The 23,708-nt window shown below is 32.6% G+C and overlaps 1 protein-coding gene across 2 annotated transcripts in view; it reads left to right on the top strand.

Moving 5' to 3' along the window:
• Gpm6a (glycoprotein M6A) overlaps window positions 1-20,398 on the top strand; it is a 318,957-nt gene extending 298,559 nt beyond the window's left edge. For both annotated transcript variants that reach the window (XM_047551380.1, XM_047551379.1), the window contains exons 4-7: window positions 6,432-6,585; window positions 14,459-14,535; window positions 15,049-15,114; window positions 18,279-20,398. In XM_047551380.1, coding sequence (XP_047407336.1) covers window positions 6,432-6,585; window positions 14,459-14,535; window positions 15,049-15,114; window positions 18,279-18,431 — 450 coding nt within the window. In that variant the 3' untranslated portion in view covers window positions 18,432-20,398. The remainder of the gene's footprint in view (window positions 1-6,431; window positions 6,586-14,458; window positions 14,536-15,048; window positions 15,115-18,278) is intronic.
• Window positions 20,399-23,708: the final 3,310 nt, after the last annotated feature.

Here is a 23,708-nt window from a genome sequence, read left to right as displayed (position 1 = left end):
TCAAGTAATTTCCATAATGATGGTAATTTTCTCTGCATTAAACCAGTTTCTGCATCATTTTTAGAGCCTACCACGGCCAATATGTTTAATACTTTTCCTGTTTGCATTTGGAATGATAGTGCATTCTCATATTCATTTGCATCCCTTTAACCTGTTATTTTCATGTGTTAGTGTTGTACTTCTCAGCCAGGGACTATTTTCCTTTCAGGAGATATTGAGAACTTTTGATTGCACAACTGACATCTAGTGGATAGAGGCCAGGGATGTTGGTAAGCATCCTGTAGTGTACAAGGATGGTCCTCATAACAAAATTACTTGGCCCAAAATTTCAGTAGTGCCAAGTTTGAAAAACCCTGATTCAGAAATTTGGCTCCTTTCCAATACCCCACTCATCCATACTTTGGGTCATTTTAGTGACTCTAAATGAACTTCTGGATTATTATCCCATTTTTTTAACTTCAGAAGTACTACCCTATAAAGCCTAATGATGAATATCACATCAAATATACTCATGAGATTTTTTTCATTCTAATACAGCAGCAGTTCTAAACACTGGATCTCCATCAGAATCACCTGCAGTGATTTTTATAATATAGTATCAGCACAAAAAGGTCTAAGCATGTCTTTCTGTCTCACATTTCTGAGATGATCCTAATTCATGGTCATGGTTGAAAACCACTGTTAGGCACTATTCCTTAGCTAATGTCTGTCCTGTGAAATTGCTTGATCAGAGATGTTTAAGTCCTGAGCTACATCTGCCTTTAGTGAAATCTAAAGATATTTCCTTTTTTTGTTGAAGTGCAAACATGATTGATTGATACTTTTAAAATTCATTTCAAGATGAGAGGAGATCATTTAAATATAGTATTGCAAAATAAAGATTTCTGGCTAAGATTTTGCAAAGTATTTTTATATCCTATTCCTCGATAGAGTTAGTGAGAAGGGGAACTTATGATCAATGTCTTGAGTGCAATTTGTTCTTATTGGGGGTATAAAAAGGTTTCTGATAGATCCATTTTGTTCATTTCTCCTAACTTTAAATGTTTAATTTACCTCAAACTCTTAATTTTATCATAGCATTCTATTCATTGATGTATTTTTTTAGCAGTTGGGTAATTCAGATTCAGAGACTACTGAAGTCAGAGTCTGCTGAATTCTTTTCATCTGTGCTACTGACTCCTACCCTGCTATTTTTACTTCCACTGACACCCATCTGCTAAATTTGCCACAGAATATCTATAGATCGAGAAATTGTGATTTTCTTAGACATTAAATCAAAGTTCATAGAGGTTCATATGAAAAACCAATTATTACCTTTTTATCAGTCATTTTCAAGTTAAGCACAATGTGGTCTTTTAAAAATTTGTTCTAATTAGTTATACATGACAGTATACTGCATTTTGACACATCATACTTAAATGGAGTATAATTTCTCATTCTTCTCTTTGTACATGATGTAGAATCACACCAGTTGTGTAGTCATATATGTACATAGGGTAATAATGTCAGATTCATTCTACTATCCTTCCTACCTCCATACCCCTCCCCTCCCTTCATGCCCCTCTACCTAATCCAAAGTAACTCTATTCTACCCCACAATGTAGTCTTAATAGTTACATAATCAAGCAGCAAAAATACATACACTTTCCAAAGAACAAGAAAACCTTAACTCTTGCAGTTGAATTTCACCACTAACTTTCTAACAGTGATTGGAATATGCAGGTTGACATCAAAGCAATAATTACATGTTGTTTTATTCAGTTACAAGTCACAGAGAAATAATTTGTAACAATTTTATTAAATTCCATGCTAACACATGGTAGGCTCTCAACAAAATTTTGAGTAAAAAGAAAAGCACAGTAAGTTTGATAACAAGAAGATTCTTATTTTAGCAGTCATTTACATTTTATGATGACATGGTGCTAAAATGATATAATAATGGGATATGTTGGCTATTAATTAAATACCTGTCACTCATCCCTAACTTTATTGCAATCTTACTATCAAAAATCAATTCATTAATTAATATAATTCAAAATAAGAAAATTTTAGAGATTTTTTTCCTTTGTGAGTATGGAGAATGTAAGCGTCATTTTAATATATATGAGTGATACTATAATGTTTGAAACAAGAGAAGCCGACAAGATCATTTTATATATTCGTCTGTAACTTCAGCAAAATCCATCCTTACTTCTTATAACTACCAGAAGTGAAAACCCAGTGTCTGTTCAAAATAATAAACACCAAATGGAACATAAATCATTTCCTCTCTTGTCTGTATCTAACCTTTAAAAGTGCAAAACAATTAATTATTGCTAAATAAAACAACCTCCTCTTTGAGATTATTGTGGTCCAAGTTTACTGCTAAGTGACTTAATCCAGGATCTTTTCTTTTGTTTACATGGAAGCCCTGTGTGAGAGGTTTTCCAATTTTCAATTCACAAATGAGGTCAAGTGCCTGTTAGGGGTTAAGTGATAAGTCTATCTCATAAAAGAATGACTGGCTCATCTGATGTCAGGACCAAAAATACTTTTATAATTTCTTCCAGTTATTTTTATTCCCACTGTGTTCCCCAGACAAAGAGTTTAATTTCAGAAAGCATTTTATCTCAAACCAAAATGTTTTCAAAATCAGAAGTTTTTATATTCCCAAAGGTTTTTAAAAATTTTTTTAATTTGTTTTAATTGGTTAAACATTACAGTAGAATGCACTTTGATACATCCTGTATAATGGAGTATAACTTCTCATTCTTCTGGTTATACATGATGTATTCAAAGGTTTTATAACAAATATAAAATTAATTTATGAAGTTACTAATATTCAGATAATAAAATATATGACTATCACATTACTAGCAATGCACAGTTAGGATATTTTAAATTATGGACTATTTTATTTATTATGTATAAAAGTTTTCTAACTAGGATTATGCATGATCAGTTTGAACAATTTTTCAGTTTTATTGAATATCAGATTCTAAAATAAAACATTTTTTAAAATAGAAAGGTATAATTATAACTTCTTTAAGTATTTCATGGATATGAACTACTACTCTGAAATAAACTGATTCACACTAAAAATTCTAAAGAAGACATGGATTTTTCTTAAAACAGAGCTTCCTCATTAATAGTAATGAAAATATTTTTCTCACCATAATGTTTTATCTGTAGCATCCATCTTTATTAATTTGTTAAAACATTAGAGCTGGCAGAAGAAAGGAAATATAAGTCAGCTCTTTGGCTTAAGAAATCATACTTAAATAGCCTTGTAAAGTAGTAGCACCAACAGTTCAAAGTGTTCCAATCCACTTTGAATCTAAACCTATTATTGAATCCTAAATCCCGAGTGAACAGCACTTTCTGAAGAAGCTATTGAAAAATCCCTCAGGGCAGAAAGAAAGGAAAACAAGATAGAGAGGCTGTGGCCCAAAGCATGCTAATTACTCTTCCCTGGACTTCAGAGATGCTTTTACTCATCCAAAGCCATGCCTTTCTGGATGCCATACCCTACTCATTGTTCTTCAGACTATGCATAAGCCTTGAGATCTACAGATGCAGAAACTGAAAATGTTAATAAAAAAGGGTCTTTTTAAAATTTCTTTTCTTTCTTTCTTTTTTCTTTTTCTTTTTTTTTTTTTTTTTTAGCTCTAAAGAAGTTCTGCTAACAGGGCCTCTTCACATTTGGGACACTTTCCAAGAATTTCTGGAGCCTTTTGTCTTGAGAGAAAGCTCACTTTAAATAACTTTGCCAGACCCAAGAGCTTCTCATTCATTTAGTTTCTCCCAACACAAAATGAGATCTAATTCCCTTTTTCTTTGTGGTCTTATTCAGACAAAGCATAGTAGTAATAATCAGAATAATATTATGAGCAATAAAAACAGCTACTACTTTGTCACAACTACTTATGTACCAGGTTCTATGCTAAATACATTCCATGATTATTTCAGTTTAGCTTTACTGGACCATATGAGATTAACTTAGAGCTCTTTCTTTTACACAAAGGCAAAATCAGAGGCAAAAAGAACAGCCTAGACTCAGGCAGCTAGAAAACCTGCATCTTTAATGAATATGCTGTAAGATCACTTTTATCATGAAATAATTATGACATTTTTGTTAGGAACACTGTGTCCCTAACATAATACACAGTGTGTACTAAATAAACAAATAAATAAATTTTATTTCTTACATATTGGAACCAAATGAAAAGTGACTTGTGCCATAGTATCCAATTTATTAGTGTTAAAGGTGGAAGATATATTATTCTGTTTCTCTGGTGGAGATTGGCACAGTTTTTACCACACACAGTCAAGTGTGCTTTGAGACCTGATGTGTCTGCATTGCTACATGGAATATTTCTGTTCTTTTGATCAGTAAAATAAGAACTAAGTGTTATTAATATACATGTCCCAATCTTGCCATAAATCTTTATGTATATTAACCTCCATTAAGTATTCATTAGGAAGATTAATTAATTCTAAAAGTGATATAAATTTAATAATTCTATTTAAAGAACAAATCATTTTAAGGACATGTGCTGCCATTCACTCACTGATTTAAATAATTTCATGTTCAAGTTTTATTTCCCAGTATTTTTAGACCAGGCTTTGTTTCATTTTGAATGTACGAGATTTGAATATAATGCCAAATCACAGTTTTAAGGACATTTTGGGGACAGATATTGGCTCATCAGAGTCTCCCTACAACCATTACCACTTTGTCATAGAGAACAACTGAAAGTCAGATTTTAGATAATATAAAACCTAATTATTAGAAAGCAAGTGTTTAATTACATTGAGTTTCTGAAGTACTGTGACATTTGGCAACTTATAGAAGGATTTGATTTCAAGTCTCATTAGCTGTACATCTTGCCTCTCTTCATATTGGTTACATTAATTTCCTACTGTCATTAACCCCGATACTATACTAGGTTAATCATAATAAGACTTTAATATAGATGAATAAGCTCAATCATGATGCTGACACCAATTTTACTGTTTCTCTAAACTGCTATCTTTAGTATATATTATGTGTTATTAAATAAATTTGGCTCACTTGATGTTTTACTTAAATCATAGGGTAAAGGGATAAAGCCTGGCTATAACTGATCACCAGAGGAATTAATAGGGTTGAATAAGAGATTTAGTTTCACCAAAAGTATTTACTATATGTTGGTTCTGTTGCCATTTAAAAATATGGTTACTTGAGGTGCTCAACTTAATCCAGAAATCACTATGCTTTTTTTTGAGTTTTCTAAAAAAGTATGTTTCTGAAATTCAGAAGAAATAAATACTTATAGAAACTTAACTTTTGATGACCAAGATTTAATTATAGATATTGTCATTTTTCATTCATCCACTAATCCATTCTACCATCTATCATTCTATTATCTATTACTCTTCCACTAATAAATGCATCTATATACATATTTATCTAACATCTATACCTCTATATCTAGTATCTATGTTTGAAATAAAAAATTGTTTAAATCTATGCTGAAACCAAGTCTCTCATTCAATTCTATTTAGGATACAACTCCTTTAAATAAAATTTTAAGCATTAAAGTATTTCCAATAAATTAAAAACCTTTATTTTTCAAAGGTAAAATAATATTTTAGTGGCTTTCAATAGTAAAAGTAAAATTAACATGTGACAATAAGATTTAAAGTTCAGAAAAATCATTATACAGAAAGTGGTATAGTGTACACCAATGTTATTATATGATTTGAGAATTCCCATGCTTAAAATGGTAATGATAGAATGATTATCTGGTTTAAATACTTATTACATGAAGTGGTGCCAGTTAGTTGTAATATAAATTTATCAACAATATTTTAACTCATTTGGATTTTTTTTCAGCAAAATTCCCCATTTTGTAAAATCCTAACTTGACCTGCTGAAATTTTCTAAACTTAAAAAACAAATTATAATGGGGGTAGAAAGGATAGTAAAGTGAAACAGACATTATTACCTCATGTACATATATGACTGAATGACTGATGTGATCCTACTATATGTACAATCAGAAAAATGAGAAATTATACTTCATTTATCAAAAAGCAGAAATGCATTCTACTGTCATTATAGCTAATTAGAATAAATAAAAAATTTTAAAATAATAATAATAAAAACAAATTGCAGAGAGATTTTTAAAATAACTTTATAAGTGAAACAGGCATTGAAATGCAGATGGATTATTCTTTGCTTTGCACATCAGAATCTCTGCCAAGGTAAGATATTCTCATAGGATTATTCAGATAACTCGTTTTATTCGCCATTTCTTAACTTCTGGTGCTATAGCTCCTAGGAGCGCTGTGATAATCATCTATGCACTGTAACACCAAAAGCCTTATGTGTTGAGCTTGGAGGACTGGAAACAAAATTCTTTTCTGGTAAATTTGTTTTTTCTGTCTATTTCTTTTCTCTCTTGCAGTTTATCATGTTGACATATCTTTTCATGTTGGCCTGGCTGGGAGTCACAGCATTCACCTCACTACCAGTTTATATGTACTTCAACCTGTGGACCATCTGCCGAAACACCACATTAGTGGAAGGAGCAAATCTCTGCTTGGACCTTCGTCAGTTTGGTAGGTAGTTTCAGGATCACTGACTATAAAACATCCCCTCGTCTGGTTTTACTTAAAGACTGCCTTTTGACAATATTGTAAATCTTGTTGAAGTCATCATTGCTTCTACCAAAGACATGTTTATCCAACTACTCACTTCTAAGATGTTCCTTTTTAGATTAAAAAAAACTAGAAATTCAAGGACTAATGAACATTGGTCTCACAAAATATACCATGCATGTATATTTGGATGGACTGTCAGATTGCAATTCCTGGTATGGGCAGATTAAAATTGTGGTTTCCCTTTCCTGATTTCTGTGTTCTTTTTCAACCTTAACCTGATATCTGCATTCTACTTTCATTCATCCATGATAAACTGCACAAATTATGAAGTTTTTGTTCTCTTCTGAATTGGAAGGGGGACGCTTAGAATTTAAAGATAAAGAAGTCAGAGAATGCTGAATAGTTCAGTCATTCTCCTTGGTCAGTTTTGTTTGGGACCCTAAACATTACTCATGTATACATGTGGTTACCACACATACAATCTATTCCAAGTACTTCCTACGTGTTAAGCTGTTTCAATCTCACAAATCTATATGGTGGGAAATACTGTTACCATCTTTCATAGATGACAAAGCTGAGGCACAGTGAGGCAAAATACTTGTCAATGGTTAAATAGAGAGTAGCTGATAGAATGAGAATTCAGATCCAAGCAGCTCATGTTCAGTGTTCTTACTCTTAACTGCCTCTCATATTGAAAAAATATATGAACTAGAAGTGTGGAAAGTTAGAAATCTAATCTCGGCTAACTTATTTGAGATTCTATTTCATCATTTGTAAAAAAATATATACATGGAATCTACAAAGTTGACAAAAGATACGCAGATCCATACTTGCAATTGGATTTGTTTTTTCACTGAATGTGTATTAAAAGTCAATCTGTTAACATCTGGGAACACTCTAAATGTTTTTCTCTAATGAAGCTTCAGATAAATAGCAGATACATTTCAGATACTTGAATTTCAGATAAATAGCAGAGACAGTTCACTAGGAAGTGTCTGTCTGAAGGCCTTGTGTTTCTATGAGTATGCTATAGACAGACGATGAGAGGACAAGAGCTCTTCTCTAACCAGCTGTGTTCCAAAGCAGTGGCCCACACATAGTCCTGTCAGCTGAAGTCCCCAGTCCCCTCTAGTTGGGGCCAGATGAAAATCAGCATAATGTACTCTACCCATGAAGTTCTTGGTGAGAAGGAACATGGACCCTGCTTCCTTCTACTGGGAGATTTTTCTCTTGGGATCCAGAGCCTTATAAACATGGGAAAAGGAAACCTCAGTGATTGCCACTGGAGGTCACTGTGGACCAGCTACTTTAAAAAACTGACTCTGGCTTCATTCTCTCTCCATTCCCTCTTCTTTGCTGTGCTTTGGTTCTGATGATCCTTACAGTTAAACTGGAAAAGATGTGATCAGCCTCTCAGCCTGTCCTGACAGATAAAGTACAGGACACAAGTTAAACCTGAATTTCAGGTTATCAAGCAACTTTTTGAAAGCACTAATATATTCCAAAATATTTTTGGAGATGTAGATATACTGAAATTCTTTGTTCTTTGAAATCTAAAGTCAGCTGAGGCACAATGAAGTTATTTTACTGTTAATCTTACTCTGAGAGCCTCAGTTTCTCTTATGAAAGTGTCACCACTGGAATGAGAAGGCTGGGTTGTTTTCCATGTGAGCATCTGTATTTTCAAGAATAGGTTAGCATGCTTCCAATTAGAAGCATTTCATTTCTCATGGTGTGGTAAATGAAAATAGGTGAGGTAGGTGATTAGAAGCTCTTTTGTCTGATCAAACCTTATTTTAGAATGACAATGTTGGAAAACTCTAGCAAAATGATTTTGAAATTTCCTCAATTTTGTTTTCTAAAGGAAAGGGAAAATAATTCTCTGGAAAAGATAAGTAGATCCTTTTTTTAAAAATATATTTCAGCTAGTTTTGTTTTTGTTTTCTAAACACTTCTGTTAATGTGCAATGTATTCACATACTTATGATATCCAAATTAACTTAATATTACTTAGTATATTGAGACTTATACTTCTGTCTCTCTGTCTCTCTCTCTCTCTAACATAAACCATAGAATATGTCCTAGACTCATAGATTTTTATAAATAGACTTCTTAACAATACAGTTATCTAAAATAAATGAAGTTCTAAAAGGTGAAATCATTTATAGTGACCTAGCATGCAATGGAAATGGATGGAAAGGTGAGTGTCCTGAATCTTAGTCCAGTTGTATTCTAGACAATTTTTAGAAAAGGAGTTGTTTTCAATATAAATGTTAAGTAAACCAGTATTATGTTCAGTAGACAGAATAATGGCTCCTCAAAGACCAAAGATGTACACATCCTATTTCCTGAAACCTATGCATATGTGAGTTTACATATCAAAAGGTAATTAAAATTTCAAACGGAATTAATGTTGCTATCAGGTGACCTTAAACTGAGGAGATTATTATCCGGAGTTAGCCAGAAGGGCCTAATGTAATCACAAAGGTCCTTGAAAGTGGGGGAGAGAGTTGGAAGAGAAGAGGCAGAAACACAGCTTTGTTGGCTTTAAAGATGGAGAGAAGGGACCAAAAGCCAAGAAAAGTGAATGGCCTGTGGAAACTAGAAAAGGAAGGTAAATTGCTTCTTTAGAGCCTCTGGAAGAAATGAGGCCCTGATAAGTCCTTCATTTTAGATTTATTGTCTTCTAGGACTGTAAGAGAATAAATTCATGTGGCCTTAAGTCTCTAAATCCGTGCTTATCAGTTACAGCAGTAAATTTTCCAAATTTGTTATTTTACAGTTTTCATGATCTTATATGTTTACATTATCACAATCCAGTTCCTTTTCTGTCAAAGCTAGTGACATCACATCTCCTTGATGATCCTAGAGCCTGAATTCCCCTTCACATTGTAAGCTGATATATTAACATGTTCTGGGGAGTAGGACGTGAACGTCTTGGAGGGGGCTATTTTCTGCCTACCACAGTTCACTCTCTGGACACCAAAGATTCACCCCGAGGTCAAAAAGATTTAACATCAATTTAAAGTCAAAAAACTATTCCAATTTCCTCAGTTCACCTTTTTGTTTGCCTTTAAAAACAAATGTGCCATAGTAAATGTAAAGCATAAATATATGGGTTAAAATTGTTTTTTGTAACCTACCAGTGTTTACAACATAGTTTACAAGATTTATCCAAATGTAACTTTTCTCATGTGTATATGAAAGAAAGAGAATGCACTTTCCAGATGTAATGCAGCTGTTAAAGTTTTGTATTCACTCCTTACTATAAAATCTGTCGTACACTATTTGTTTTCCCTCCAAATATGTCACCAAAAAAGAATCTTCTGAAAGTATATATACAACTGTAATATTATCATGTGGCATCAGAAAAGAGCTCACGCTTCAGAAATTGTATTGTGACTAATACAAAATTTTCTAATACGAATCCAAAAATTAATTGAATAGGTAAAAATATATTTTAAAGTAATTACCCCTGTGTTGCAAAATTGCCTTATTAGCATCAAAGATATCTTTTATCTTAGAGGAGTTCGAACAACTTAAAGATGGGTAATGAAGCCATCTAGTCCATAGGACCAACTGCTGAGGCAGGAGAATCACCTGCCCAGAAACTGGAGACCAACATAGGAAAAATAGCAAGACCACGCTTGAAAAACAAACAGAAAGAAAGAGAAAGTACATAATAGGAATGTTCACTATGTAGTAACTTTTCTTCTTAATCAGTAGAGATATGCATCTCACTACTATTTGCATGCATGTAATAAACATAAGAAATTCGAATAGACCTCATAAAAAGCAAAGGCATTATTTGATACAGTTAAAAAAAAGTTTGAATATACTTTATTGTATTAGGATTTGCTGTATTTTGAAATGCGACATTAGATTATTTTACTTGCATTTTTTAACATGTCTGATTTCCATTATTCTCCAACTGTAAATACTATGGTTTAATTTAGTGGCTTGAATGTATTAAGTATTGATCCTAATTTATATCACACAATGTTAAGACTCATGCCCATAAGATCATCTAGATCTAATATTTAAAACTGTGCTTCATTAAATACTGAAGATTTGATGACACTACCTCAGCATCAGCCATAGAAAGTGATCCAAAGTACGTGGACCTCCTTTTAGACGTTAAGCCAGTACCACCTTTTGTCTAGTGCATCTTCCCATGTTAGCCAGATAGATTGTTTCTAGTCTGATTACCCTATAGCCCTGCTCAATGAGATTTCACTTAATTATTCACACTTTTGTCTATAGTCTTTTATGAGTAATTATTATGATTCAGCAGGCTCACTTTAGGAAGAAAAAATCTCCAAGACAAAAAAGTATGGCAGATATGCAACTATGACTTAGAAATATTACATTGCTTGTTGCAGGTATAACAGAGAACAAGATGAGATTATAATCAGCCATTTTGACCTCAAGCCACTCCATTCAAAAGGATATTTTATATCTTCATGGAAGCTTGATACATATGGTTTTAATAGGAAATGTTTTGTATGTTTACCTATGTGTCACTGCTAATTACAGTCACTTCTGCTTCATAATTCAATAATTTATTTGGTAAAATCTTGGCTATATTCTACTTATTCAGGCTATTCCTCTGTGTAATTCTCACTGTCAACTCATCTCTTTCTCTCTGCAGTGAGTTCTTGCTGCACTTTGTTCCCTGCCCTTTATCCTAAAGGCTTTTTTGAAAACTGGAAATGTCAATCCATATAGTTTAGCAAAAAAACTTTTCTGAAGCTAGTAAATATACAGGTATATACAATATGTTGAAAATTTTGTATGAATTTGAGTTAATTTACTTAATTTTTAGTTAGAACAGCTTGGTCATTCATAGATACACAAGAATCACAATAATCAGGGTTTTAGATTTGCACTATAGCTTAATTACACATGCTCATTTTATTGCTTCATATTATGCATAAGCTGTTTCATAAATTATAATCAATTTGGAACATATATATCTGTAGTATATGGTATACATATCATGAAATCCTCTCCCCCACACAAATGCATATGGCATCAGGAGTTCTAAGTGAGAAATTGGGTAAAAATATTTAAAAGAATTCCAAAACCAATAAAACCAAAGGCCGAATGTTTTCTCTGATATGCAGAAGCTAATTCACAATAAGCGGGGAGATAGGGAAGAATAGAGTTACATTATATTAGGTAGAGAGGAGTGAAGGGAGGGGTTAGAGTATGGGGGAAGGAATGATAGTAGAGTGAAATAGATATTATTACTTCATGTACATATATGACTGCATGACTGATGTGATCCTACAATATGTATAATCAGAAAAATGAGAGATTATACTCTATGTAAGGTCTATCAAAATGTACAAATGCATTCTCCTGTTATGTACAACTAATTAGAACAAATAAAATTTAAAAATTTTTAAAAAAGAATCTCAGAAGAATACTTCATTAAGTAGTCAATTAAAGCACAGAAGGACTTAGCCATGGAGAATATTCTTACCAGAGAGATGATCTGGTAAAAAGTTTGCAAGGCAGTACTAGTACTGTGCCTGGCATCTTCAGGAAACAACAGGGAGTCCAGTGTGGCTGAAGCAGAATCAGAGAACAGGGGAGAGTAGGTTGAGATGACATTCAGAGTTCATAGAACATAAAATCATGAGTGTATTACAGGACATTATAAGTTGCGACTTTTACTTTGAGGGAAATAGAGAGTCATTGGGAGATTTTTGGCAGGAGAGGAGATGACCTGATTTACAGAAGGATCATTCTGGCTGCTGGGTGGAGAAAAACTGTAGCAAGGGCAGAAGCTTGGGCGCCATTTAGCAAACCATTGTAGGATTCCTGTTACAAGATATTGGTGGCTTACATCAGGAGAGTAGTCAAGAAGGTGGTGTGCAGTGATCTGATTCTGGATGAATTTGGAAGGTAGGGATGAAAGTATATCCTAATAGGTTGCATGTTGAGTTTGAGAGAAAAACAGAATTCAAGGAGGAATTCCTTTTTAGACTGTGCACTTGGTAAGATTGATTTACCAGCAAAGAGATGGAAAAGGCTTTGAAAAAGTTTGCTTGGCAATGAATGGGGAAGGCAAAGGAGAAGTTCAAGTCTGAAAGTGTCAATCATTAGATGTTTATTAGAAATTCAAATACAGTTGTCAAGTAAGAAATTAGATATATGAATACTGATTTTGGGGGAGAGATATGGGTTGGCTAAAAATATTTAGGAGTCGTTAGTATTCAAATCTCTTAGGCTAGATGAGATCAAAGAGATAGAAAGATGGATAAGGATTAAACACTTCAACCTAAGAGATCATAGAGAACACAAGGAATCAAACCGGATACTGAGAAGAAGGAGCCAGTGAAATTAGAAAGAGAAACAGAAGACTAGATCAATAGATCGCAAATGAAGAGAGCATGAAGGAAGAGAGGGTGAACAACTGTCTTCAATACTGATAATTGTGAGAAAACAAGATACGAAAATTAATCCTTGGGGATTGTTAGTGAACTCCAGAAAAATTGCTCTGAAAGGATGGGGCAAAATCTGACCTGAGAGGATGTAAATGAAAAGGGAAGAAAGGAAATGCTTAGGGAGCACAAGCAACACTTCCTAAGAGTTCTGTTGTGAATGTGAATGGAGAAATGAAGGCAATGTATGCATGGCATATCTATTTTGCATGAATGATGATATCTGGAATGGAACAATGTGGAAATGGGTAGCCTTGACTAGGAAGCTTTCTCAATTATGGTGGTTCATGATGCAAACTCATAGGGGAGTACTGTACATATTTTTTTTTCTCTTAGACCTATCTCGGTATAAAGGAAAGATTGCACAGGTGGATCTCTGCATTGGTTATACTGAAAGTAGAATCTTTTATTATTTTACACTGATATAGAGTCTATAAACTATTGGCAATGCATAAATCAATAACAGCAGTTCTGAAAGAGAGACAGAGTTGATGATATACCTAAAAGCTAAGAATGTGTAAATGGATATACATACTAACACTGAATAAAGAGTAGCACATGCTTAAAGATTAGAAATTAGGATTCCCAGAATTTATGGGTTATTTTTTCTTTTGAGCATTTCTGTGTTTAGCATTTCAATAGTTCTCAAAGCAAAATTAAAGATCCATTGTAAGGTGAACTTGGCTACTCTTGTCTTCTAAAATGAGTTCTAGAGCTATAACAGATAGCTGCCTGTGGATTTATTTTAAAAACACGATACTGTAGAATGAACATCCATAAATTTCCACTTAACAGCTCTGAACAGCTGTTTAGAAACACATATGTTTGAGAGTTCCTGGGTGATTCTGATGTAGTTGGTTCATGAGCCAATTCAGTAATGGTCAATATGAGTGAAATGGCAGCTTTTATTTTCTATTTGCTAATAGCAGATTTTTCAGTATTGGAGGAAGAAACAGTACCCCTTTGGGCAATATGCCTTTAGAGACTTAACAGAAGCATTGTAGCAGCTGAACAAATCTGAATTCAGGCTTCAGCACAGTCTAGGGCATAGTTACCAAAATAATTGTGTTGCCTTCACCATTACATTAATGGGTGAAACCAATGAACTAGCTATAATTGAATCTGATAATTCTGGTAGGTAGTTTCAGTTGACTTCAGATTGAAAATGTTTTAAATTGCTTGAGGATGAGACAGTTTTGCATCTTGTATTCTATGAACAATTTTTATCCACAATGAAAGCCCAACCCAGAAAGAATTTTTCATTATAACTTAACACAACATGAAATGGAATTTGCTGAGATTTGATCAGCCATAAGGTTTTCTGTCTGGGATCTTAAAAACGTTTACGATGCTAACCTGTGATTTTCTACTTGTTGCAGGGATTGTGACAATTGGAGAGGAAAAGAAAATTTGCACTGTCTCTGAGAATTTCTTAAGGATGTGTGAATCTACTGAGGTGAGTGTTTTAACAATCTATTTCCGTCAGAATTTTAGAATTCATTCTGGTATTTGAAGAATGGAATTAAATCTATACTGAATTTTTCATTCTGTTTTTTCAGTGATAATTTTCCTTGCACTGGTGTTATGCAGGGGGAATAGAGAATAAATATGAATGAACTGCAGTACATATTTCAGTAAAAATCACAATATTTCAGATGTTCTAGAAACTCATTTTAATAAAGGCTGAAAAAATTACAGAGATAGCATAGCTTTATATTGTTAAACATTACAGAAAACTACCATCATCAATCACCATTTCACCTTAATAATGAAATTATATTAAAATGATGCAGTTGCGAGGATAATAATTTGCAGGACAAAAGATATTATAGTAATGTTTTAGTGCTCTAGCACATGATGTACCAAAATTTCTCTTTTGTTAAGATGTACTGTGCTGTTCCTAAGACAGTCGCAGTTCTGATTTCTCTTCTGTGTGTAATTCTGACTTGCTTTATGGGCTTTGTTGCAGCTGAACATGACCTTTCACTTGTTTATCGTGGCACTTGCTGGAGCTGGGGCAGCAGTTATTGCTATGGTAAGACCTCAAAGCTTAATGCTTTCTTTGCAATTTAAATTACTCAGCTATCTGCTTATAGAAATGATAATTTATCTTCTATCTGAAGTTCATATTAAATACAATTACTTTGTCACCCGAAAAAGAACTGGGGGAACAATGGACAAATAAACAAGTGAAAAATAAGGCTTAATCAAAGTAAATATTTTCCTTGCCATATTAATAATATTTGATAAAAATTATAAGGTTAAAAGGCACTCAATGTTGATAACATTAACAAAATAATTCATTAGGGTTATAAATTTTGATTGCTATTTATATAAAAATCATTTTTATAGCATATATATATATCAGTTTATTTTGAGTTATGTAGCCAATTCCTTATCTATATTATTTTTTCCTTTTAATTAAGAATATTAAAAACAATATTTAGTCACATTTGGAAAATGAATGAATTTATCTTAAGATAAGCCTCAGTAGTTTTAAGTCACATGCTCTATAGTTTTCATCAGAAATATTAGCGACAAGTTCTTAAGTTCTTCTCTCAACCCATCAGGCTTTTACTGAGTTTTGGGCACCTACTATGTACCAGATCCTTATCTCTTCCTTTATAACTTATCATGAATTCCAGTGGGCTCACTGGAATGCCAAATACCACAAAGTTCAAGAACTCTGAGCATCAGTAACTGTTTTGCAGCCAAGAATTTCAGTTCTTACTTTTGTATACTGTAAGGTAAACAGTACAGAACTCTTGAAGGTTGCCAATAATCTTTAAATGTATTAGGGAAAGGAATACTGTAAAAAAATATTTTCATCTCTTGTCAAAGATTTAAAGTAGAAATGATGAGACAATATTAATGTGCTAATGAGCAATACCAGATCAGTTACAAATACTTTTGAATTAAAATCAAGATTTTTATTGCAAAATATTTTCCAAATATATTTTTAAAACTTTCTATGATACTGCTAAGGTGAACTTTCAGATATTTTTCTAACTTAAACATCGCTCAGCATTTTAAGTATAGTGTCTATAAACCTCTATACCGGAATTCTATTTCAAATGTGAGATGCTTAGTATGATCATGTTGGCTAATTGATTGGAGGAATCAAAGTAGAACAATAAGCAAAGGTTTTTATATTCTTAACTTAAACTCAATGCCAAAATATGTTCTAGAGAAGCATCAACATATTCTGGTCATTGATGTACCAAACACTCATGGTCCCATGAGGTCCCTTGTGGCCTGACTATGAGATGAAAAGAAACAGATGTAAATTTCTATTACACACACATTCCCATACAGTTGATAAATTTTAATAACATGTGTATGTACAACCAATATTTCTACTATTACTAATATTCTTGAAAACAATCTGTTGGAGGCATTTAAATGTCTTATGTACATGAGTACATTCTGTAGTCATAATATCACAACTATCATTGACCTCAGGATGGTCTCATTCAGTGCTCACCATAAAGCTACAATTGTTATCTCCATAGGGTAGAGGAGAAAATTAGATGAGTTTTACTCTATCAAAATATTTAAAGCATCATCTGTAACTTAAAGTTATAAGACTGTATATTAAAACTAGCTAGTTATCTCCATTATTTTGTAGAGACACTAGAAATTCTTACATGCTAACAAAGTTTGTTACCTTAGCATTACTTTGGGTAATGACTGTACACCTAATGAAGGACAACAACAAGGCTAACAGCTTGTGTTCCCCATTAGGCCAGATGAAAGCTCTATAAGACCAACTAGAACTCATTATTACTAGGAAAGACCCTGAATTTCTTTTCAGTATTCCACTCATTTATATTTAATAATAATTTAGGGACCATGATTTCTCAGACAATAACAGAAATATCTAAAATATATCCACTTATCTTGCAAACGTTTTTAGTACTTACTGCTTATTAAGTGCTGTCCATAACACTTGAGATTTTAACAACTAATAGACACATAAATTTGAGTATCTTATTTGATCCACATATGTGAGTATATATAGAGATGAAGCTTTCACTAACTTCATAAATGCCAAAGTGTACAAGAATAACTCACAACTCCTGCTTTCAAGTGGCTTACAGTTTCCATTAAACCAAATGTGAAAATAGAACATTCTATTTTGAGAAAATAGAACATTCTGAAAATAACTTAGAGTGGCATGATCATTTTCTATATCATTATGTCAAAAAATGTAATATCTATTGATTATCTGAATGTGCTATAAAATTCACTATTTAAAATTTACTTTATGTCCTTTATGTACCTCTGTTCTTTTCTAGAACCAGTTAGCCTCCTATCATTCAATTTACTCTTGACTAATTCTCAAAATATTTAGTGTTCTTTTATCTAAACACTGGATAAAAACTCTGCCTACCCTTTAAAATTCAGAGAAAAGAGATTACTGACAACCTAGCTCCTCTTCCCTAATCATCCTTCAAAATTTTTCGTGTGGAAAACTGTTTTCTCTCTCTCCTAAGAAACAGGAGGAAAGAAAAGAAAAACAAATAAGTGATCTCACTGCTGAGTCGATTCAAGTTGAATCATGAGCTTTGTTACTTGAGTAACTTCATTACTCAAGGCAAATCAGGAGTTTTTTAACCAAGATACATTTTTTTTTTGGTTATTGTAGATGTATATATGTATAAAAAATACATATGACACAATTATTTGTCTTATAGTTTGTAATGTCATCTGAAAGAAACATAAAAAATAAAAATAAATGTGGTAATTAAATCCACAGTTTATTTTTGAGTTTTCATGATCCCGGTTTGTATTACATAGTAAGGCAATATATACTCCTGTTAATTCAAGTCACTTGTATATAAAATGTACATGAGAATATTTGTTTATGGATTATGAAGCATAGGTACATGAACATGAAATGTATATATAGACTTATGTTTTGAATCAATGAGGGCAGATTAGACAGGAAACATACAGATAAAAATGAGTCTTGCATTACTTCACAATTGAAAAAGATGAGCTTCTGAAAGAATAAGTGTTAGGAATATGGTATAGTTGGAGGAGAGAGGAATATATTTTATTTATACAGTTCCTATTACCACATGAATTTTGTTTTCATGTTACATGTGAACATTTACTATATAATTTGAATATTTCTTTCCTGATAGCATGAAGACGATGAACAGACCAGTATAAATTACTTTTGTCTTTGCCTAGGTTCACTACCTTATGGTTCTGTCTGCCAACTGGGCCTATGTGAAAGATGCCTGCCGGATGCAGAAGTATGAGGACATCAAGTCGAAGGAGGAGCAGGAGCTTCATGACATCCATTCTACTCGCTCCAAAGAGCGGCTCAATGCATACACATAAATTTTTCTGTTCTTTCTACCATTTGAATGCATTGGTGTTGAATTAAGGGCCATCCAACCATCCAACCTTTGAAAGACAAAATGATAGTGCTTCTCATCAATGATATGTAGGGTGACTTGCGAATCACCTAAATGCAATTCTTTGTTGTTTAGCACTTAATTTCCTAATTTGTTAAATTGGTAGAATCAGATCTCTTCTACAAGCTCCTATCCAGTCTTCTTTTGAAATTTCTCAAACTCATTTGATAGTTCTGTACGATCAAAACATACTAACATTGTCAATGCAAAGATTTGTTTTATTTTTAACCACTTCCCATGTGTTATACATAACACTTTTGCATTATTTCTTATGTTTTGAGAAGAAAATAGCTTTTTATACTTTTTAGTTTTGATTTCGGTAACTAGTTTAACTACAGGTAACCTTCAAAGGGACCATTGTACATTATGAACAATAGGCAGAGATGACATCATGATGACTCTTCTTGAAATATGGAAATCTTGTCTGGAGATCAGTGGCCACATTATTATAGGCCCTGGTTAACGTTTTCAACAATCTAAGGTGCAATTTCTAAATTTCTAAGAGTAGGTTAAAAAAAGTGCTTCTTATCTTTGTTAACATTGTAATTTTTCTTGATGTACTTCCAAGGTATTTCTCTCTGATTACTCCTATTTATGTTGTGAGCATGTAGAAACAGTGATGCTAATGCATGGCTAGTTGCCTTTTTAAGATTGTGACACCAGGCTTACCTTTTAAAGTTTAGTGTAGAGACAATTTTAATGGAAATAACTACTGTGGACTATTGGAGAATGATATCTTTGTGATTTACGCTGTGGCTGGATTGGAACTTTTAATATGCTAATGTGGAAAATTAATTACCTTTATGAAGGTGGACTATTAAAAATAAGCACACTAACCCCTCCAAACTTGTTATACCTACTTTAACAGTTTTAATGGATTGCACCTCTGTAAACTATTCCTCAAATGTGTATGATATATTTGAAAAGGCTTCCATTAATATAATAGCTTTGCTTGCAGCCTTCCAATCTACGTTGGCTTACCTGTAGTGTTTTCTCAAGTGTGGTCAGAGGCCACTATAGAATGTATTGTTTGGAAGTGTAGTGATACATTTGTGTTTTTCTTTCAAGTAAGTCATTTTAACCGAATGTTCATTCATATTCATTTATAAGAAGTACCTGTATCAAAGGAATTTTAAAGAAAAAAGCAATCAGTATTACTGGACCAAATTTGGTGTTTGTTTTAACCTTGACTCTCTTCTTTTGATTATTTCTAATGCTACAAGAATGCTGTAAAGTGTCTTTTAAAATGATGTAGCCTGACAAGACATTTTTGTCAGTGTATAAAACTAGGTAGTATTGTGCACTGATTTGACCATTGTGAAATCCTTTCTCAGTGTAAGTGCATTTCTAATAAAATTTATTGAGTGAAACGATCTTTGTACAACTACTAGTCATGCATCATCAGTAATTTTACAAGTTCTTGTAGTAGGTAGGGGGGTATTACTAGGGTTATCTGTGGCATGATTAAGCATTCTGTAGAATTAATTAATTTGGGGTTCGTTTTGCTTTTTTTTACACTTAGCTTATCTTACTGGTTCAACATTTTTCTGATATATGCAGTATTAAAGATATTCAGCAAAAGTATTAATGGGCTTCTTTAAATTCTATATTATAGTGTTTCAGTTCTGTGTCTTTACAGTTTGTGATGATTTTAAAAACTGTCCTTTAAATTTATGTAACGATGTTGACACTTTTGGCTTTTATTTCTGGTATTAGAGTTTGTATTTTCACAGAGTGCTTTGTAGCAGGCATTACAATTAATCTGTTTTGTACATAAATGTGCCAACAGCTTGATGGTGGCGTTTTTGAAATGTAGAACAAAGTGCTTGCAAAATGTAATAAATACACTTGTGTACTTTGTGTACTTATTCTTAGTTTCTGCAGTGTTCTTTTTGTTTTGTTTTGTTGATCCCTCCTTATGTGTGTGCATTCCTTTCAAATGCAATAGAGATCATCTCTTTAAGATTCTTATTTTGTTTGAAGGGGATGTAGTATTTCAAAATTCAGTGAAAATTCTGTGTGTGGACATTTAGTGCAGGAATTTGAGTAAGTCAGGGAGAGGGTGAAGGAATAAAGACTTTGGGGGTCATTTCATTTAAAAAATAGTATTTCCCAATGTGTTAAATTTTCTTGCCTGATTTCTATTGTTCTCTGCTTTTTTTAGTGCTTCACAATCTCAGATAAAAAAAAAAGACTAATGCAATTCAGAAAGAAAAATTATTTCTTGGTTCACTTCAAAATATCAAGGTGAAAGGAAAGAGATGAAAAATGTATTTTCTAGGCATTTTGTTTTTTTGGGCTAAATTTTTTTCTAGCCAAAAACTAGAAATAATGACAATTTTAAAATAGTTATCAATAAAGATATTTTTATAAGTTTGCAAGGAATTGTATTAGTCTTAATTACAGCTTGCTATTAATGGCAGCATGAAAATTTCATGGACTTCTATTAGAATCTCTGCAATAATTGTATTTCTGGATAAAATATGTCAATTATGTTTTAAAAATCATTTTTATAGTAAGAAAATTGTTCCCTAGGTAAACAGTAGTTAGATGATTCTTCTTATTCCTTCCAGTATCTTTTTATTTTTAAACATGGCAACAAGGTAAGAAAGAATTATATGCTGAAGGATATCAACATGAACAAGAATTTCTGAATACAGAATTTCTGAATACATTGCCTTATCCAAAGGAGATGTGTTACAAGATTCCCAGTGGAAGTCTGAAATTTCAGATAATACTAAAGCAAATATAAATTATGATTTTCTTATGCATGTGTACCCATGATTTTTAATTTATGAGTTAGGCACAATAAAAGATTAGCAATAATAACTATTCATAGCAATATACTACATAATCTATGTGAAAATCTCTTCCTCTTTCTCTCTCTCTGTCAACTGCCATGGTGTGGTTAGGACCTATAGTGTGGACAAAGGTTGATTGAAGTCCCAGGAGGAACAGAGCAGAAAGGCACGAGATCATCACACAACTTAAAAGAGCACTTAAAAACTATTTCTGGAATTTTCCATTAATATTTTTGGATCACAGTTGACTATGAGTAACTAAGATTATGCAAAGTAAAACCATAGAAAAGGAGGGATTGCTATATATACTTTTAAAAATCTGATGATTAAAATACTATTGTAATTTTTGGAAACTGGAAAGTCCATTTGTCTATTTCAAACATATCTGAAAGCAAACAATGACCATATGGGAATTACAAAGTTAATACTAAGGGAATTACTAACATTGAGAATAAATTGTATGTAGGCCACTCTAACTTTAGGGTACGATCGATTTATTTCTTCATGTCAAAACTTATAATTAGCAGATTTTCTCAAAGAACAAGTGAATCAAACTTTTGTTATTTGTTTTCTTTTTGCCCAAGAAAAACCAAAAAGATACAATTTTAAAGTATGTTTCATTTAGGTAACCTGGTCGTTGAAATGTGCTGACTAGTATGAAATTTGAATTAATCTATAATGCCTTGAAAAAACACTCCTAAGTTTGCTTCAAGTCATTCAGATAACACATCATTTAAAGTCAGTGGAGGTAGGTCTGTGTGAAGTTCTCCTAACTCATATGTAAACATCAGAAGAGTGAGAAAGAAAAGAACAGTGTTATTGTAAGATGTATTTTATTGGGGGTATGGATTTTTTTAAAAAGTAACAGTACCAAACAAAACAAAACAAAACAAAGATTAGACCAAGAAATAATAGCAAATTAAATAATAAGTAGACAAAAAACAATTGAAACCTTCTACTTACAATACTTAAGCAAATGTTCAGTGTCCAGGTCTGGATAAAAAGAACATCCTTTAGTCGCCTAGAGATTGAGGACAGAACAACAGCATATCAGCCTGTTTAACCACCCCACAGTGCTGCTCTGCTCAGAAAATGGGAACTTTCATTTTTGCCTTTAGAGAAGGGATGTAGGGTTAGCTTTTTTGCTTGTTTTAACAAATATTTTTGTCTCTTGAGGGCCATCCTTATGGGAATGTGGTACTCAAGATAAATCCAATTATGTGTGCCAACCTCCGAACCATTTTTAAAGGAGCAGTAATGGAAGGAATGCACTGAAAGATGGACCAGAAGCACATTTTGGGATACTGATTCAGAGTATGTGAGCATACATATTTCTTTTCTTCTCTTTTCCTTTTCCTTCTCTACTCTCCCTTCTCTTCCTTTCTTTGTTATGTTTTTTGTGTGATATGTCCAGGAAGTACTTGTGCTTTTTTCTTGGAAAATTTAATATGAATTATTGTATGTAAATTAATATTCCCATTGGGATTGATTTACTCATTGGCATCCCTGTGCAGGCTCACACATATAATCCCCTAAAACCACATGAGGTACTTCTGTGTTTTCTACTAAATGAGCATTGGGAATTGAAATTTTTCTTTTTTTTTTTTTTTTTTTGTCTTTTAAAAACAATTTTAAAGGTTGACATTTATTAATCTTTATAAAAATGTGTTCATCTATTCATATATGTGATACATGTGTATATTATCAGTTATACTGAGAAAGAGATCAATCTAGCTTTTCAGTATATAAAGGAAACCCAGAGTGGTGGCTTATACCTGCAACCTCAGCTAATCACAACAGTAAAAAATAGGCATCTCTCCATATCTGAGGGGTTTTGGGTCCAGGACCCCTTGTTAACGCCAAAATTCACATATGCTTGTGTTCCTTATATAAAATGGTTCAGTGACTGCATAAAACCTATGTGCATCCTCTCATATTTTAAATTATCTCTGAATTACTTATAATACCTACTACAATATAAATAGTATGTAAGTAATTGTCATACTATATCACTTATGTAATGATCACAAGAAAAGGAGTCTATACATGTTCAGTACAAAAATAATTATTTTCTTAATATTTTTAAATATAGAATATAAGGTATTTTGAGGAGAAAAATGTTAAGACAATAATTGGTAAAGTAAGATACTGAGACTGTTGGAACTTAGGGCTGTTAATGAGAACTTTCAGAGGAAATCTTACTGACAAAGAAGCAATTAGTACTTCAAAGAGTTGAGGGAGTAAGAAAATTTATTATCTAGGGAAAGAACATTCTGAGCAAATGGAGCAGTATGAAAAATGTTTCTATCAGAAACAGCAATTGAAACAGTGTGGATGAGAAATGGAAAAGTAATTGAATGCAGTAAAGAGAAAAAAGTAATTAGTCTCTCATTTCTGTT

Source organism: Sciurus carolinensis, chromosome 4 (genome assembly GCF_902686445.1).
Source record: "Sciurus carolinensis chromosome 4, mSciCar1.2, whole genome shotgun sequence".
NCBI lineage: Eukaryota > Metazoa > Chordata > Mammalia > Rodentia > Sciuridae > Sciurus > Sciurus carolinensis.
The sequence above is the reverse complement of the archived record's forward strand: the minus strand, read 5'-3'. Positions and strand labels throughout refer to the sequence as shown.